This window comes from Petromyzon marinus, assembly GCF_048934315.1.
Source record: "Petromyzon marinus isolate PM22_M1 ecotype Great Lakes invasive population chromosome 77 unlocalized genomic scaffold, UKy_Petmar_22M1.pri1.0 chr77_unloc.2, whole genome shotgun sequence".
Lineage (NCBI taxonomy): Eukaryota > Metazoa > Chordata > Hyperoartia > Petromyzontiformes > Petromyzontidae > Petromyzon > Petromyzon marinus.
The window spans coordinates 13,433-32,085 of record NW_027422622.1 but is presented as its reverse complement, the minus strand read 5'-3'; the positions used below and the strand labels follow the sequence as shown (position 1 = coordinate 32,085).

The 18,653-nt window shown below is 58.6% G+C and overlaps 1 protein-coding gene across 1 annotated transcript in view; it reads right to left on the bottom strand.

Annotated features, from left to right (window-relative positions):
- The window catches only part of LOC142908227 (serine/threonine-protein kinase ULK2-like), a 30,897-nt gene extending 15,937 nt beyond the window's left edge, over positions 1-14,960 (bottom strand). Inside the window, exons 1-2 of the mRNA XM_076058592.1 lie at positions 14,812-14,960; positions 9,924-10,195 (exon numbers count right to left, since the gene is read on the bottom strand). Coding sequence (XP_075914707.1) covers positions 9,924-10,195; positions 14,812-14,868 — 329 coding nt within the window. The 5' untranslated portion in view covers positions 14,869-14,960. The remainder of the gene's footprint in view (positions 1-9,923; positions 10,196-14,811) is intronic.
- Between the last annotated feature and the right edge of the window lie 3,693 nt (positions 14,961-18,653).

Here is an 18,653-nt window from a genome sequence, read left to right as displayed (position 1 = left end):
CACACACAGCGTCACACACACAGCGTCACACACACAGCGTCACACACAGCGTCACACACACACAGCGTCACACACACAGCGTCACACACACAGCGTCACACACACAGCATCACACACACACAGTGTCACACACAGTGTCTCACACACACAGTGTCACACACAGTGTCACACACACACAGTGTCACACACACAGCGTCACACACAGCGTCACACACACAGCGTCACACACACACAGTGTCACACACACAGCGTCACACACACACACAGCGTCACACACACAGCGTCACACACACACAGCGTCACACACACACAGCGTCACACACACAGTGTCACACACACAGTGTCACACACACAGTGTCACACACACAGTGTCACACACACAGTGTCACACACAGCGTCACACACACACACAGCGTCACACACACAGCGTCACACACACACGGTGACACACACAGCGTCACACACACAGCGTCACACACACAGCGTCACACACACACAGCGTCACACACAGCGTCACACACACAGCGTCACACACACAGCGTCACACACACAGCGTCACACACACACTGTGACACACACGGTGTCACACACACAGTGTCACACACAGCGTCACACACACACACAGCGTCACACACACAGCGTCACACACACACGGTGACACACACAGCGTCACACACACAGCGTCACACACACACAGCGTCACACACACAGCGTCACACACACAGCGTCACACACACAGCATCACACACACACTGTGACACACACGGTGACACACACAGCGTGATGCACACAGTGTCACACACATAGTGTCACACACAGCGTCACACACACACAGCGTCACACACACAGCGTCACACACACAGCGTCACACACACAGCATCACACACACACTGTGACACACACGGTGACACACACAGCGTGACACACACAGCGTCACGCACACAGCATCACGCACACAGCGTCACACACACACGGTGACACACACAGCGTCACACACACACACACTGTGACACACACACAGTGACACACACACACAGTGACACACACACAGTGACACACACACAGTGACACACACAGTGACACACACACAGTGACACACACACAGTGACACACACAGTGACACACTGACACACAGTGACACACACAGTGACACACACACAGTGACACACACACAGTGACACACACAGTGACACACACACAGTGACACACACAGTGACACACACACAGTGACACACACAGTGACACACACACACACAGTGACACACACAGTGACACACACACACACAGTGACACACACAGTGACACACACACAGTGACACACACAGTGACACACACACACAGTGACACACGCAGTGAGACACAGTGACACACACACAGTGACACACACAGTGACACACACACAGTGACACACACACAGTAACACACACACACAGTGACACACACAGTGACACACACACACAGTGACACACACAGTGACACACACACACAGTGACACACACACAGACACACACACACACAGTGACACACACACACAGTGACACACACACACAGTGACACACACACACAGTGACACACACACAGACACACACACAGTGACACACACACACAGTGACACACACACAGTAACACACACACACACAGTGACACACACACAGTAACACACACACACAGTGACACACACACAGTGACACACACAGTGACACAACAACAACAACCGCCATTCGCCACTAAGTGGCGGTGACGTCACCACGACGCTTGTGCCAGGCTATGTGCACCCTGAGGCCACGTGAAGTGTCGAACGCCCGCTGGCAGGAGGTCACGGGGCAGACCCAGGTGCCACGGGTCGACTGACTGAGATGACTGGCTGATGCACCACCTGTGCCCCCTACTGTGCCAACCTGCTGTGCTTTAGCCACCCGGCGCTCCGCTCGCTGTTGTGAGCGTCGCTCCTCCGCCCTCCGTTGTTGTTGGAGGGCGACTGCCTCCAACTGCCCAGTAGCATCCTTCACGAGCCTCCTCCACAGAGGCCGATCTTGACACCGCTGGTACCAGTCATCGGCAAGTCCACTCAGCTCCACGTCCTCCTGTACCACATCACTCCATCTCTTCTCTAGCCCGTGCCGCGCCCGCTTAGCCCCCTCAATCCGGCCAAACAAAAGCTGTTTCGGCATGCGGTGGCTGGGCATGCGGGCTACATGACCCAGCCATCGCAGCCTTGCCTGCCGGAGGAGCTCACCGATGGGACCCTGCCCAGATCTTTCAAGGATTTGTGAGCTCCTCACACAATCCAGTCTGGTTAAACCCAGGATGGATCGTAGGCAGGCCAGCCTAAATGTTTCTAACCGGCGAAGATGTTCCATTAGGGGGGTCCACGTTTCGCAAGCGTAGAGAAGGGAGGGAATGACCGTGGCCGAGAAGACCTGAAGCTTAGTGCGGAGCGACAGACCAGGTAGCTTCCACACAGCGTTACGCAACCGATGAAAAGATATTGCCGCTCGACTGATTCGGAGTGAGACCTCTGCTGTTAAACTGGAGCCAGTCGTAAGCACACTGCCCAGGTATGGGAAACTCTCCACTCTCTCCACAACTGCCCCATCACCGATTGGGAGTTGTGGGGGTGGAGTGTCCGATGGTACAAAATACCCAGGCAGGTGCTTAGTTTTGGTGGGGCTGATGGTAAGGCCCCACCTCTTAGTGGCACGCTCCAGTCTCAGCAGCAGCGTCTCCAACTCCTCCTCTGACTGAGCAGCTATTACCAAGTCATCAGCATACATAACGTGGTTGAGCAATAGGGAGCCATCCCTTGACCGCACCCGGGCATCGATTAGCCTCCCATTATATCTGTACCATATGGAGATTCCCCCGGTACAGCTATTGAAGGCTTCACGAACTACGTGGTCAAAATAGATGTTAAATAATGTGGGAGCCAGAGGACATCCCTGTCGCACCCCAAGGTGTACAGGGAATGGCTCTGACTCCCGGCCACGTAGTTTTACCCGGGCCCGCTCACCATCATGAAGGTCCTTAATGATCGTGAGCAGAGGGTCAGGTACTCCAAAAGCACGAAGAACGACCCAGAGCCCAGGCCTACTGATGGTATCATAGGCCTTGACCAGGTCAATAAAGGAGAGATGTAGGTCTTGTTGGAATTCCCTACACCTCTGCTGTAGCAGACGGACAGAAAATATGGCATCTGTGCAGGACCGCCCTTTCCTGAAACCGCATTGGGGCTCCGCAAGCCTCTCCTCAGCGTGCCTGGCAAGGCGATGCTGAATAATCCTTGCCAGGACCTTTCCCGGCACACTGAGGAGTGAGATGCCCCTGTAGTTGTTACAGTCTGTGCGATCCCCCTTCTTAAAAAGGGGGACCACCAGGGCATCCTTCCAATCCTGCGGAACCCGTCCAGTGGTCCAGACTGTTGTTATGATGTCATATAGGGCAGTCTGTGCACAAACGCCACCCTCCCTCAGCATTTCGCTTGGGAGATCATCTCTGCCCGCTGCCTTTCCTGGTCTCAGACTCCGGATCGCCTTCAATACTTCATCAGCAGCTGGCACCTCAGCCAGCCACTCACAGGGGGTGACTTCATCCAATATTTGAGGCACCGCAGCCTCAGCAGGGTCATCCTCACTTTGTGCCACGATGTTTTCCTGGCTGAGGGATTTTCCCTCCCCCAGGACCTCACAGAAATGCTCAGCAAATCTGCGAACCTGTTCCTGGGGGTCGGAAATTGGATCACCGTTTTTTCCCCTAATGATGGTAATAGGTGTGGCGCTGCAGGTTACTTTTTTGATGGAGTTAAATAGAGATTTGTGATCACGGGCCACTGAGGCAGACTCCATCTCCTCAGCAACCCGCGACCACCACCCATCCTTGCAGCGCCTCACGGCTCTCCGAACCTCCGAGCGAAGGCTGCGGTAAGCCTCCTCATTCTCTGACGTGGGATTCTGTAGCCGATGACAGTGGGCCTGTCGCTTTTTCTCAACCATCTTGAACAACTCCTCTGTCATCCAGGGTGTCTGGGGAGGTCTGGACCGCGTACCCAAAGCAGCCATTGCAGCTGCATGAGTCACAGTCCTAAACCACGCCCATTTACCCTCGACATCAGGAGGAGTCGGGGACGATGCCAATCCCAGCCGCAAGCGATGATGAAATTCTCGCTTGCAACTTTCATCAGATAACTGAGACCAGGCCACTTTAGGTTGGAATGGGGTCCTGGGTGTACACCCACCACCGGAGTGGAAGAATGGCAGGCGCATCTTACAGATGACTAGTCGATGGTCAGAGGGCAGATCAGCTCCACGGTAGGTCCTGGTGTCAAGGACATGGGCTCGCATTCGCTGGTCCGTCACTATGTAGTCCAGCAGATGTTCTTGCTTGGACCCGGCATGCATCCATGATGTTGTGTGGATGCGCCGATGCCGGAACAGCGTGTTGGTAATTACAAGCCCATGGGCTGCACAAAAATCTAGCAGCCTCCTACCGTTGTTATTGAGCTGATCTGGCCCATGCCCTCCAATCACTCCAGACCAGGTGCCAGTATCATGACCAACTCGGGCATTGAAGTCACCCAACATGATGACTCTATCCCGAGGGGCCACTTTAGCCAGCACCTGTGACAGGAGGTCATAGAAGGCATCTGACTCATCGGCTTTGCCTGCATCCCTCCACGGATGTTCATCTTCGGTGGGGGCATAAGTAACCACGACCACCATTCCTCGCCTCCGGTTGATGGGAAGGCGAGCCCAAAGTAGCCTGGGGCTTACAGCTTCCCACACCTCACCGCCACGCTCCCACGCCCCCTTCATTCTTTTGTTCAAAAGAAGACCCACACCCTGTTGTTTGGCAGTCTGCTGCCCCGAGTAGAGGACTGTCCACCCCTCATGGTGGCAGGAGCCAGAGCCGGTCCACCGGACCTCCTGAATGCCGCATAGATCCAGGCGGTACCGGTCCAGCTCCCGACAGAGGAGTGGCAGCCTCTCCTCTGCAGTGAGCGTTCGAACATTCCACGTGGCCAACCGTAGTGGCTTTTCGTTGTTTCTGGAGTAGCCCCGAGGGTAGGTATTCAATCTCCTGGCTCCGCCAATTGGGGTTCGGCCAGGAGACGTCATAGATGCCTGGCCCCCCAGGGCCTCCGGCACAAGCTTAGTTGTTACATATTTCAGTTTAATTCGTAGTTTCGTGGTAATTAATTGAAGGTGGAGGGGTTACCAGCCCCTCGCACCCGTCCAGAGCCCCCGTTTAGCCCCTGTGGTGGACACATATGCCATGAGGGGAGGAGCCAATCAAAATTGGATCTCCCCCCACAGCGCTGTCCACGACAGAGTTGCCCGTCCGGCACCGCGAGGAGGTAGGGGGTTGTTTTGCAACACACAGTAACACACACACACACAGTGACACACACAGTGACACACACACACAGTGACACAGTGACACACACAGTGACACACACACACAGTGACACACACACAGTGACACACACAGTGACACACACAGTGACACACACACACAGTGACACACACAGTGACACACACAGTGACACACACAGTGACACACACACACACAGTGACACACACACACACAGTGACACACACAGTGACACACACACACACAGTGACACACACACATTGACACACACAGTGAGATACTCACACACAGTGACACACACACATAGTAACACACACACAGTGACACACACACAGTGACACACACACAGTGACACACACAGTAACACACACACACACAGTGACACACACACACTGACACACACACACACACTGACACACACAGTGACACACACAGTGAGACACACAGTGACACACACAGTGACACACACAGTGACACACACACACAGAGACACACACACAGTGACACACACAGTGAGACACTCACACACAGTGAAACACACACACACAGTAACACACACACACAACAACAACAACAACAACCGCCATTCGCCACTAAGTGGCGGTGACGTCACCACGACGCTTGTGCCAGGCTATGTGCACCCTGAGGCCACATGAAGTGTCGAACGCCCGCTGGCAAGAGGTCACGGGGCAGACCCAGGTGCCACGGGTCGACTGACTGAGATGACTGGCTGATGCACCACCTGTGCCCCCTACTGTGCCAACCTGCTGTGCTTTAGCCACCCGGCGCTCCGCTCGCTGTTGTGAGCGTCGCTCCTCCGCCCTCCATTGTTGTTGGAGGGCGACTGCCTCCAACTGCCCAGTAGCATCCTTCACGAGCCTCCTCCACAGAGGCCGATCTTGACACCGCTGGTACCAGTCATCGGCAAGTCCACTCAGCTCCACGTCCTCCTGTACCACATCACTCCATCTCCTCTCTAGCCCGTGCCGCGCCCGCCCAGCCCCCTCAATCCGGCCAAACAAAAGCTGTTTCGGCATGCGGCGGCTGGGCATGCGGGCTACATGACCCAGCCATCGCAGCCTTGCCTGCCGGAGGAGCTCACCGATGGGACCCTGCCCAGATCTTTCAAGGATTTGTGAGCTCCTCACACAATCCAGTCTGGTTAAACCCAGGATGGATCGTAGGCAGGCCAGCCCAAATGCTTCCAACCGGCGAAGATGCTCCATTAGGGGGGTCCACGTTTCGCAAGCGTAGAGGAGGGAATGACCGTGGCCGAGAAGACCTGAAGCTTAGTGCGGAGCGACAGACCAGGTAGCTTCCACACAGCGTTACGCAACCGATGAAAAGATATTGCCGCTCGACTGATTCTGAGTGGGACCTCTGCTGTTAAACTGGAGCCAGTCATAAGCACACTGCCCAGGTATGGGAAACTCTCCACTCTCTCCACAACTGCCCCATCACCGATTGGGAGTTGTGGGGGTGGAGTGTCCGATGGTACAAAATACCCAGGCAGGTGCTTAGTTTTGGTGGGGCTGATGGTAAGGCCCCACCTCTTAGTGGCACGCTCCAGTCTCAGCAGCAGCGTCTCCAACGCCTCCTCTGACTGAGCAGCTATTACCAAATCATCAGCATACATAACGTGGTTGAGCAATAGGGAGCCATCCCTTGACCGCACCCGGGCATCGATTAGCCTCCCATTATATCTGTACCATATGGAGATTCCCCCAGTACAGCTATTGAAGGCTTCACGAACTACGTGGTCAAAATAGATGTTAAATAATGTGGGAGCCAGAGGACATCCCTGTCGCACCCCAAGGTGTACAGGGAATGGCTCTGACTCCCGGCCACGTAGTTTTACCCGGGCCCGCTCACCATCATGAAGGTCCTTAATGATCGTGAGCAGAGGGTTAGGTACTCCAAAAGCACGAAGAACGACCCAGAGCCCAGGCCTACTGATGGTATCATAGGCCTTGACCAGGTCAATAAAGCAGAGATGTAGGTCTTGTTGGAATTCCCTACACCTCTGCTGTAGCAGACGGACAGAAAATATGGCATCTGTGCAGGACCGCCCTTTCCTGAAACCGCATTGGGGCTCCGCAAGCCTCTCCTCAGCGTGCCTGGCAAGGCGATGCTGAATAATCCTTGCCAGGACCTTTCCCGGCACACTGAGGAGTGAGATGCCCCTGTAGTTGTTACAGTCTGTGCGGTCCCCCTTCTTAAAAAGGGGGACCACCAGGGCATCCTTCCAATCCTGCGGAACCCGTCCAGTGGTCCAGACTGTTGTTATGATGTCATATAGAGCAGTCTGTGCACAAACGCCACCCTCCCTCAGCATTTCGCTTGGGAGATCATCTCTGCCCGCTGCCTTTCCTGGTCTCAGACTCCGGATCGCCCTAAATACTTCCTCAGCAGATGGCACCTCAGCCAGCCACTCACAGGGGGTGACTTCATCCAATATTTGAGGCACCGCAGCCTCAGCAGGGTCATCCTCACTTTGTGCCACGATGTTTTCCTGGCTGAGGGATTTTCCCTCCCCCAGGACCTCACAGAAATGCTCAGCAAATCTGCGAACCTGTTCCTGGGGGTCGGAAATTGGATCACCGTTTTTTCCCCTAATGATGGTAATAGGTGTGGCACTGCAGGTTACTTTTTTGATGGAGTTAAATAGAGATTTGTGATCACGGGCCACTGAGGCAGACTCCATCTCCTCAGCAACCCGCGACCACCACCCATCCTTGCAGCGCCTCACGGCTCTCCGAACCTCCGAGCGAAGGCTGCGGTAAGCCTCCTCATTCTCTGACGTGGGATTCTGTAGCCGATGACAGTGGGCCTGTCGCTTTTTCTCAACCATCCTGAACAACTCCTCTGTCATCCAGGGTGTCTGGGGAGGTCTGGACCGCGTACCCAAAGCAGCCATTGCAGCTGCATGAGTCACAGTCCTAAACCTCGCCCATTTACCCTCGACATCAGGAGGAGTCGGGGACGATGCCAATCCCAGCCGCAAGCGATGATGAAATTCTCGCTTGCAACTTTCATCAGATAACTGAGACCAGGCCACTTTAGGTTGGAATGGGGTCCTGGGTGTACACCCACCACCGGAGTGGAAGAATGGCAGGCGCATCTTACAGATGACTAGTCGATGGTCAGAGGGCAGATCAGCTCCACGGTAGGTCCTGGTGTCAAGGACATGGGCTCGCATTCGCTGGTCCGTCACTATGTAGTCCAGCAGATGTTCTTGCTTGGACCCGGCATGCATCCATGATGTTGTGTGGATGCGCCGATGCCGGAACAGCGTGTTGGTAATTACAAGCCCATGGGCTGCACAAAAATCTAGCAGCCTCCTACCGTTGTTATTGAGCTGATCTGGCCCATGCCCTCCAATCACTCCAGACCAGGTGCCAGTATCATGACCAACTCGGGCATTGAAGTCACCCAACATGATGACTCTATCCCGAGGGGCCACTTTAGCCAGCACCTGTGACAGGAGGTCATAGAAGGCATCTGACTCATCGGCTTTGCCTGCATCCCTCCACGGATGTTCATCTTCGGTGGGGGCATAAGTAACCACGACCACCATTCCTCGCCTCCGGTTGATGGGAAGGCGAGCCCAAAGTAGCCTGGGGCTTACAGCTTCCCACACCTCACCGCCACGCTCCCACGCCCCCTTCATTCTTTTGTTCAAAAGAAGACCCACACCCTGTTGTTTGGCAGTCTGCTGCCCCGAGTAGAGGACTGTCCACCCCTCATGGTGGCAGGAGCCAGAGCCGGTCCACCGGACCTCCTGAATGCCGCATAGATCCAGGCGGTACCGGTCCAGCTCCCGACAGAGGAGTGGCAGCCTCTCCTCTGCAGTGAGCGTTCGAACATTCCACGTGGCCACCCGTAGTGGCTTTTCGTTGTTTCTGAAGTAGCCCCGAGGGTAGGTATTCAATCTCCTGGCTCCGCCAATTGGGGTTTGGCCAGGAGACGTCATAGACGCCTGGCCCCCCGGGGCCTCCGGCACAAGCTTAGTTGTTCCATATTTCAGTTTAATTCGTGGTTTCGTGGTAATTAATTGAAGGTGGAGGGGTTACCAGCCCCTCGCACCCGTCCAGAGCCCCCGTTTAGCCCCTGTGGTGGACACATATGCCATGAGGGGAGGAGCCAATCAAAATTGGATCTCCCCCCACAGCGCTGTCCATGACAGAGTTGCCCGTCCGGCACCGCGAGGAGGTAGGGGGTTGTTTTGCACACCCACACTCACACTCACTCACACTCACTCACACACACACACATACTCATACCCACACACTCACACACACTCACAACAACAACAACCGCCATTCGCCACTAAGTGGCGGTGACGTCACCACGACGCTTGTGCCAGGCTATGTGCACCCTGAGGCCACGTGAAGTGTCGAACGCCCGCTGGCAGGAGGTCACGGGGCAGACCCAGGTGCCACGGGTCGACACACACACACAGTGACACACACAGTGACACACACAGTGACACACACAGTGAGACACACACACAGTGACACACACACACAGTGACACACACACAGTGAGACACTCACCCCCACTCTGTGCCGTAATGAGCTAGGCTGTGTTGTGGAAGGGTCCCGCCACCGCTCTGCTGCAACAGCGGCAGGCCGGACGGCCGTGGGGGGCCGCCGCCCCCCCCGACTCGTTCCCACGACGACGAGCAGGAGGAGGAGGAGCAGCAGGGGGGGGGGCCGGCGGGGCCCCCCCCCCCGCCGTGGCTCCTCCTCACCGCGGCGACCTCCATGAGGCCCTCGGCAAAGGAGAGGAGGAAGCCAAGATCCCTCAGCGTGTCCGTGTGCTCCCTCTGGGGGGACAGGGGGACAGACAGGGAGACAGGGGGACAGACAGGGAGACAGGGGGACAGGGGGAGACAGGGGGAGACAGGGGGAGACAGGGGGAGACAGGGGGAGACAGGGGGATGCACACACAAAGATCAAAGATCCCCCATATAGCCTTAACAGACTGTAGGGGCAAGTGCTGTTAGCGAGCACCTATGAAGGCCGGAACGGTACACGAGGGGGTGGGTGGCCAGCACCACGCCCGACCGCCTTTGTCTCCCTAGTGGCAATGTTTACACACCGCACCAGGTACTCATTTGAGGCTGAGTCGACCTAGGGGAGGCCCGGGACCCGTTCAGATAATCGTCACCAGTGTTGGCCGTGAGCGGGAATCGAACCCGGGTCGCCAGGTTCATAGCGCAGCGCGCTAACCGCTACACACTCACTCACACACACACTCACACACACACACTCACACACACTCACTCACTCACACACACACTCACACACACTCACTCATACCCACACACTCACACACACACTCACACACAACAACAACAACCGCCATTCACCACTAAGTGGCGGTGACGTCACCACGACGCTTGTGCCAGGCTATGTGGACGTTGAGGCCACGTGAAGTGTCGAACGCCCACTGGCAGGAGGTCACGGGGCAGACCCAGGTGCCACGGGTCGACTGACTGAGATGACTGGCTGATGCACCACCTGTGCCCCCTACTGTGCCAACCTGCTGTGCCTTAGCCACCCGGCGCTCCGCTCGTTGTTCTGAGCGTCGCTCCTCCGCCCTCCGTTGTTGTTGGAGGGCGACTACCTCCAACTGCCCAGTAGCGTCCTTCACGAGCCTCCTCCACAGAGGCCGATCTTGACACTGCTGGTACCGGTCATCGGCAAGTCCACTCAGCTCCACGTCCTCCTGTACCACATCACTCCATCTCTTCTCTAGCCCGTGCCGCGCCCGCTTAGCCCCCTCAATCCGGCCGAACAAAAGCTGTTTCGGCATGCGGTGGCTGGGCATGCGGGCTACATGACCCAGCCATCGCAGCCTTCCCCGCCGGAGGAGCTCGCCGATGGGACCTTGCCCAGATCTTTCAAGGATTTGTGAGCTCCTCACACAATCCAGTCTGGTTAAACCCAGGATGGATCGTAGGCAGGCCAGCCTAGATGTTTCTAACCGGCGAAGATGTTCCATTAGGGGGGTCCACGTGTCGCAAGCGTAGAGAAGGGAGGGAATGACCGTGGCCGAGAAGACCTGAAGCTTAGTGGAGCGACAGACCAGGTAGATTCCACACAGCGTTACGCAACCGATGAAAAGATATTGCCGCTCGACTGATTCGGAGTGAGACCTCTGCTGTTAAACTGGAGCCAGTCATAAGCACACTGCCCAGGTATGGGAAACTCTCCACTCTCTCCACAACTGCCCCATCACCGATTGGGAGTTGTGGGGGTGGAGTGTCCAATGGTACAAAATACCCAGGCAGGTGCTTAGTTTTGGTGGGGCTAATGGTAAGGCCCCACCTCTTAGTGGCACGCTCCAGTCTCAGCAGCAGCGTCTCCAACTCCTCCTCTGAATGAGCAGCTATTACCAAATCATCAGCATACGTAACGTGGTTGAGCAATAGGGAGCCATCCCTTGACCGCACCCGGGCATCGATCAGCCTCCCATTATATCTGTACTATATGGAGATTCCCCCGGTACAGCTATTGAAGGCTTCACGAACTACGTGGTCAAAATAGATGTTAAATAATGTGGGAGCCAGAGGACATCCCTGTCGCACCCCAAGGTGTACAGGGAATGGCTCTGACTCCCGGCCACGTAGTTTTACCCGGGCCCGGTCACCATCATAAAGGTCCTTAATGATCGTGAGCAGAGGGTCAGGTACTCCAAAAGCACGAAGAACAACCCAGAGCCCAGGCCTACTGATGGTATCAAAGGCCTTGACCAGGTCAATAAAGCAGAGATGTAGGTCTTGTTGGAATTCCCTACACCTCTGCTGTAGCAGACGGACAGAAAATATGGCATCTGTGCAGGACCGCCCTTTCCTGAAACCGCATTGGGGCTCCGCAAACCTCGCCTCAGCGTGCCTGGCAAGGCGATGTTGAATAATCCTTGCCAGGACCTTTCCCGGCACACTGAGGAGTGAGATGCCCCTGTAGTTGTTACAGTCTGTGCGGTCCCCCTTCTTCTTAAAAAGGGGGACCACCAGAGCATCCTTCCAATCCTGCGGAACCCGTCCAGTGGTCCAAACTGTTGTTATGTCATATAGGGCAGTCTGTGCACAAACGTCACCCTCCCTCAGCATTTCGCTTGGGAGATCATCTCTGCCCACTGCCTTTCCTGGTCTCAGACTCCGGATCGCCTTCAGTACTTCCTCAACAGATGGCACCTCAGCCAGCCACTCACAGGGGGTGACTTCTTCCAATATTTGAGGCACCGCAGCCTCAGCAGGGTCATCCTCACTTTGTGCCACGATGTTTTCCTGGCTGAGGGATTTTCCCTCCCCCAGGACCTCACAGAAATGCTCAGCAAATCTGCAAACCTGTTCCTGGGGGTCGGAGATTGGATCACCGTTTTTTCCCCTAATGATGGTAATAGGTGTGGCGCTGCAGGTTACTTTTTTGATGGAGTTAAATAGAGATTTGTGATCACGGGCCACTGAGGCAGACTCCATCTCCTCAGCAACCCACGACCACCACCCATCCTTGCAGCACCTCAAAGCTCTCCGAACCTCCGAGCGAAGGCTGCGGTAAGCCTCCTCATTCTCTGACGTGGGATTCTGTAGCCGATGACAGTGGGCCTGTCGCTTTTTCTCAACCATCCTGAACACCTCCTCTGTCAGCCAGGGTCTTTGGGGAGGTATGGACCGCGTACCAAAAGCAGCCATTGCAGCTGCATGAGTCACAGTCCTAAACCTCGCCCATTTACCCTCGACATCAGGAGGAGTCGGGGACGATGCCAATCCCAGCCGCAAGCGATGATGAAATTCTCGCTTGGAACTTTCATCAGATAACTGAGACCAGGCCACTTTAGGTCGGAATGGGGTCCTGGGTGTACACCCACCACCAGAGTGGAAGAATGGTAGGCGCATCTTACAGATGACTAGTCGATGGTCAGAGGGCAGATCAGCTCCACGGTAGGTCCTGGTGTCAAGGAAATGGGCTCGCATCCACTGGTCCGTCACTATGTAGTCCAGCAGATGTTCTTGCTTGGACCCGGCATGCATCCATGATGCTGTGTGGATGCGCCGATGCCGGAACAGCGTGTTGGTAATTACAAGCCCATGGGCTGCACAAAAATCTAGCAGCCTCCTACCGTTGTTATTGAGCTAATCTGGCCCATGCCCTCCAATCACTCCAGACCAGGTGCCAGCATCATGACCAACTCGGGCATTGAAGTCACCCAACATGATGACTCTATCCCGAGGGGCCACTTTAGCCAGCACCTGTGACAGGAGGTCATAGAAGGCATCTGACTCATCCGCCTTGCCTGCATCCCTCCTCGGATGTTCGTCTTCGGTGGGGGCATAAGTAACCACGACCACCATTCCTCGCCTCCGGTTGATGGGAAGGCGAGCCCAAAGTAGCCTGGGGCTTACAGCTTCCCACACCTCACCGCCACGCTCCCACACCCCCTTGATTCTTTTGTTCAAAAGAAGAGCCACACCCTGTTGTTTGGCAGTCTGCTGCCCCGAGTAGAGGACTGTCCACCCCTCATGGTGGCAGGAGCCAGAACCGGTCCACCGGACCTCCTGAATGCCACATGGATCCAGGCGGTATTGGTCCAGCTCCCGACAGAGGAGTGGCAGCCTCTCCTCCGCAGTGAGCGTTCGAACATTCCACGTGGCCACCCGTAGTGGCTTTTTGTTGTTTATGGAGGAGCCCCGAGGGTAGATATTCAATCTCCTGGCTCCGCCAATTGGGGTTTGGCCAGGAGACGTCATAGACGCCTGGTCCCCCGGGGCCTCCGGCACAAGCTTATTAGTTACATATTTCAGTTTAACTCGTGGTTTAGTGGTAATTAATTGAAGGTGGAGGGGTTACCAGCCCCTCGCACACGTCCAGAACCCCCGTTTAGCCCCCGTTTAGCCCCCTGTGGTGGACACAGATGCCATGAGGGGAGGAGCCAATCGAAATTGGACCTCCCCCCACAGCACTGTCCACGACAGAGTTGCCCGTCACTCACACACACACTCACTCACACACACACTCACACACTCACACACACACTCACTCACACACACACACACTCACACACACATACACTCACACACATCCCGCACACTCACCCGCACACTCACTCACTCACACACACATACACTCACACGCTCAGACTCACTCACACACTCACACACTCACACTAACTCACCCGCACACTCACCCCACACACACTCACCCACACACACACTCACTCACACACCCACCCGCACACTCACCCACACACTCACTCACACACACACTTACTCACACACTCACTCACACCCACCCGCACACTCACCCACACACTTACCCACACACACACTCACCCACACACTCACTCACACACACTCACCCGCACACTCACTCACACACATTCACACACACACTCACCCACACACACACTCACTCACACACTCACCCGCACACTCACCTCCATGAGTGTCTCCTCCGGCAGGGCTGGAGGCTCAAACGCCACCTCTCCCACCATGTTGGGTGGAGAGGTCCCAAACCGCAGTGAGGACGTTCCCGGCGGAGACGCAGACAGACAGGACAAGGGGCCCCCCCCACCACCACCACCGCCCCCCCACCACCAGCGCCCCCCCACCACCACCGCCCCCCCCACCACCACCACAGCCAGGGTTTCCGAGGCTGCTGGGGGGACTCTCAGAGTAGGGGACGGAGCGGCCGCAGTTGGAGCAAGCGGAGCCCACGGAGCTCCCAGAACCCACTGGGGGGGGGAGAGGGGGGGAGGGGGAGGAGGGAGTCAGAGTCTGGGTGTCCGTGTGGCTGTCTTCATGTCCGTGTCTGTCTGTAATTGTCTCTCCCCGTGTCTCTCCCCGTGTCTCTCCCCGTGTCTCTCTCCCCACGTCTCTCCACCCCCACCGTGTCTATCCCCCCGTGTCTCTCCCCGTGTCTCTCCCCCCCGTGTCTCTCCCCCCCGTGTCTCTCCCCGTGTCTCTCCCCCCCGTGTCTCTCCCCCCCCCGTGTCTCTCTCCCCGTGTCTCTCCCCCCCCGTGTCTCTCCCCCCCCCCGTGTCTCTCCCCACCCCCCGTGTCTCTCCCCCCCGTGTCTCTCTCCCCGTGTCTGTCGCCCGTGTCTCTCCCCCCCCCGTCTCCCCCCGTGTCTCTCCCCCCGTGTCTCTCCCCCCGTGTCTCTCCCCCCGTGTCTCTCCCCCCGTGTCCTCTCCCCCCGTGTCTCTCCCCCCCGTGTCTCTCCCCCCCGTGTCTCTCCCCCCCGTGTCTCTCCCCCGTGTCTCTCCCCCCGTGTCTCTCCCCCCGTGTCTATCCCCGTGTCTCTCCCCCCCGTGTCTCTCCCCCCGTGTCTCTCCCCCCGTGTTCTCTCCCCCCCATGTCTCTCCCCCCGTGTCTCTCCCCCCCCGTGTCTCTCCCCGTGTCCTCTCCCCCGTGTCTCTCCCCCCGTGTCTCTCCCCCCCGTGTCTCTCCCCCCGTGTCTCTCCCCCCCGTGTCTCTCCCCCCCGTGTCTCTCTCCCCGTGTCTCTCCCCCCGTGTCTCTCCCCCCGTGTCTCTCCCCCCGTGTCTCTCTCCCCGTGTCTCTCCACCCCCGTGTCTCTCCCCCCGTGTCTCTCCCCCCGTGTCTCTCTCACCGTGTCTCTCCCCCCGTGTCTCTCCCCCCGTGTCTCTCTCCCCGTGTCTCTCCACCCCCGTGTCTCTCCCCCCCCCCGTGTCTCTCCCCCCCGTGTCTCTCCCCCCCGTGTCTCTCCCCCCGTGTCTCTCTCCCCCGTGTCTCTCCCCCGTGTCTCTCTCCCCCCCGTGTCTCTCCACCCCCGTGTCTCTCCCCCCCCTGTCTCTCCACCCCCGTGTCTCTCCACCCCCGTGTCTCCCCCCGTGTCTCTCCCCGTGTCTCTCCCCCCGTGTCCTCTCCCCCCCGTGTCTCTCCCCCCCGTGTCTCTCCCCCCCGTGTCTCTCCCCCGTGTCTCTCCCCCCGTGTCTCTCCCCCCGTGTCTCTCCCCCCGTGTCTCTCCCCCCCGTGTCTCTCCCCGTGTCTCTCCCCCCCGTGTCTCTCCCCCCGTGTCTCTCCCCCGTGTCTCTCCCCCCGTGTCTCTCCCCCCCGTGTCTCTCCCCCCGTGTCTCTCCCCCCGTGTCTCTCCCCCCGTGTCTCTCCCCCCGTGTCTCTCCCCCCCTGTGTCTCTCCCCCCGTGTCTCCCCCCCCGTGTCTCTCCCCGTGTCTCTCCCCCCCGTGTCTCTCCCCCCGTGTCTCTCCCCCCGTGTCTCTCCCCCCCGTGTCTCTCCCCCCGTGTCTCTCTCCCCGTGTCTCTCCCCCCGTGTCTCTCCCCCCTTGTCTCTCTCCCCGTGTCTCTCCACCCCTGCGTCTCTCCCCCCGTGTCTCTCCCCCCGTGTCTCTCCCCCCGTGTCTCTCTCACCGTGTCTCTCCCCCCGTCTCTCTCCCCCCGTGTCTCTCTCCCCGTGTCTCTCCACCCCCGTGTCTCTCCCCCCCCCGTGTCTCTCCCCCCCGTATCTCTCCCCCCCGTGTCTCTCCCCCCGTGTCTCTCCCCCCGTGTCTCTCCCCCCGTGTCTCTCTCCCCCCCGTGTCTCTCCCCCCCGTGTCTCTCCACCCCCGTGTCTCTCCACCCCCTGTGTCTCTCCCCCCCCCGTGTCTCTCCCCCCCCCGTGTCTCTCCCCCCGTGTCTCTCCCCCCGTGTCTCTCCCCCCCGTGTCTCTCTCCCCGTGTCTCTCTCCCCGTGTCTCTCTCCCCCGTGTCTCTCCCCCCGTGTCTCTCCCCCAGTGTCTCCCCCCGTGTCTCTCCCCCCGTGTCTCTCCCCCCCGTGTCTCTCCCCGTGTCTCTCCCCCCGTGTCTCTCCCCCCCCGTGTCTCTCCCCCCCGTGTCTCTCCCCCCGTGTCTCTCCCCCCCGTGTCTCTCCCCCCCGTGTCTCTCCCCCCCGTGTCTCTCCCCCCGTGTCTCTCCCCCCGTGTCTCTCTCCCCGTGTCTCTCCCCCCGTGTCTCTCCCCCCGTGTCTCTCCCCCCCGTGTCTCTCCCCCCGTGTCTCTCCCCCCGTGTCTCTCCCCCCCGTGTCTCTCCCCCCGTGTCTTTCCCCCCGTGTCTCTCCCCCCGTGTCTCTCCACCCCCGTGTCTCTCCCCACCGTGTCTCTCCCCCCATGTCTCTCCCCCGTGTCTCTCCCCCCGTGTCTCTCTCCCCGTGTCTCTCCACCCCCGTGTCTCTCCCCCCCCCGTGTCTCTCCCCCCCGTGTCTCTCCCCCCCGTGTCTCTCCCCCCGTGTGTCTCTCCCCCCGTGTCTCTCCCCCCGTGTCTCTCTCCCCCCCGTGTCTCTCCCCCCTGTGTCTCTCCACCCCCGTGTCTCTCCACCCCCGTGTCTCTCCCCCCGTGTCTCCCCCCGTGTCTCTCCCCCCCGTGTCTCTCCCCCCCATGTCTCTCCCCCCCGTGTCTCTCCCCCCGTGTCTCTTCCCCCCGTGTCTCTCCCCCCCGTGTCTCTCCCCCCCGTGTCTCTCCCCCGTGTCTCTCCCCCCGTGTCTCTCCCCCCGTGTCTCTCCCCCGTGTCTCTCCCCCGTGTCTCTCCCCCCGTGTCTCTCCCCCCCGTGTCTCTCCCCCCGTGTCTCTCCCCATGTCTCTCCCCCCCGTGTCTCTCCCCCGTGTCTCTCCCCCCCGTGTCTCTCCCCCCCGTGTCTCTCCCCCCGTGTCTCTCCCCCCGTGTCTCTCCCCCCGTGTCTCTCCCCCCGTGTCTCTCCCCCCCGTGTCTCTCCCCCCCATGTCTCCCCCCCGTGTCTCTCCCCGTGTCTCTCCCCCCCGTGTCTCTCCCCCGTGTATCTCCCCCCGTGTCTCTCCCCCCCGTGTCTCTCTCCCCGTGTCTCTCCCCCCGTGTCTCTCCCCCCTTGTCTCTCTCCCCGTGTCTCTCCACCCCCGTGTCTCTCCCCCCGTGTCTCTCCCCATGTCTCTCCCCCCGTGTCTCTCTCACCGTGTCTCTCCCCCCGTGTCTCTCCCCCCGTGTCTCTCTCCCCGTGTCTCTCCACCCCCGTGTCTCTCCCCCCCCCGTGTCTCTCCCCCCGTATCTCTCCCCCCCGTGTCTCTCCCCCCGTGTCTCTCCCCCCGTGTCTCTCCCCCCGTGTCTCTCTCCCCCCGTGTCTCTCTCCCCCCCGTGTCTCTCCACCCCCGTGTCTCTCCCCCCCGTGTTTCTCCACCCCCGTGTCTCTCCACCCCCGTGTCTCTCCCCCCGTGTCTCTCCCCCCGTGTCTCTCCCCCCCGTGTCTCTCTCCCCGTGTCTCTCTCCCCGTGTCTCTCCCCCCCGTGTCTCTCCCCCAG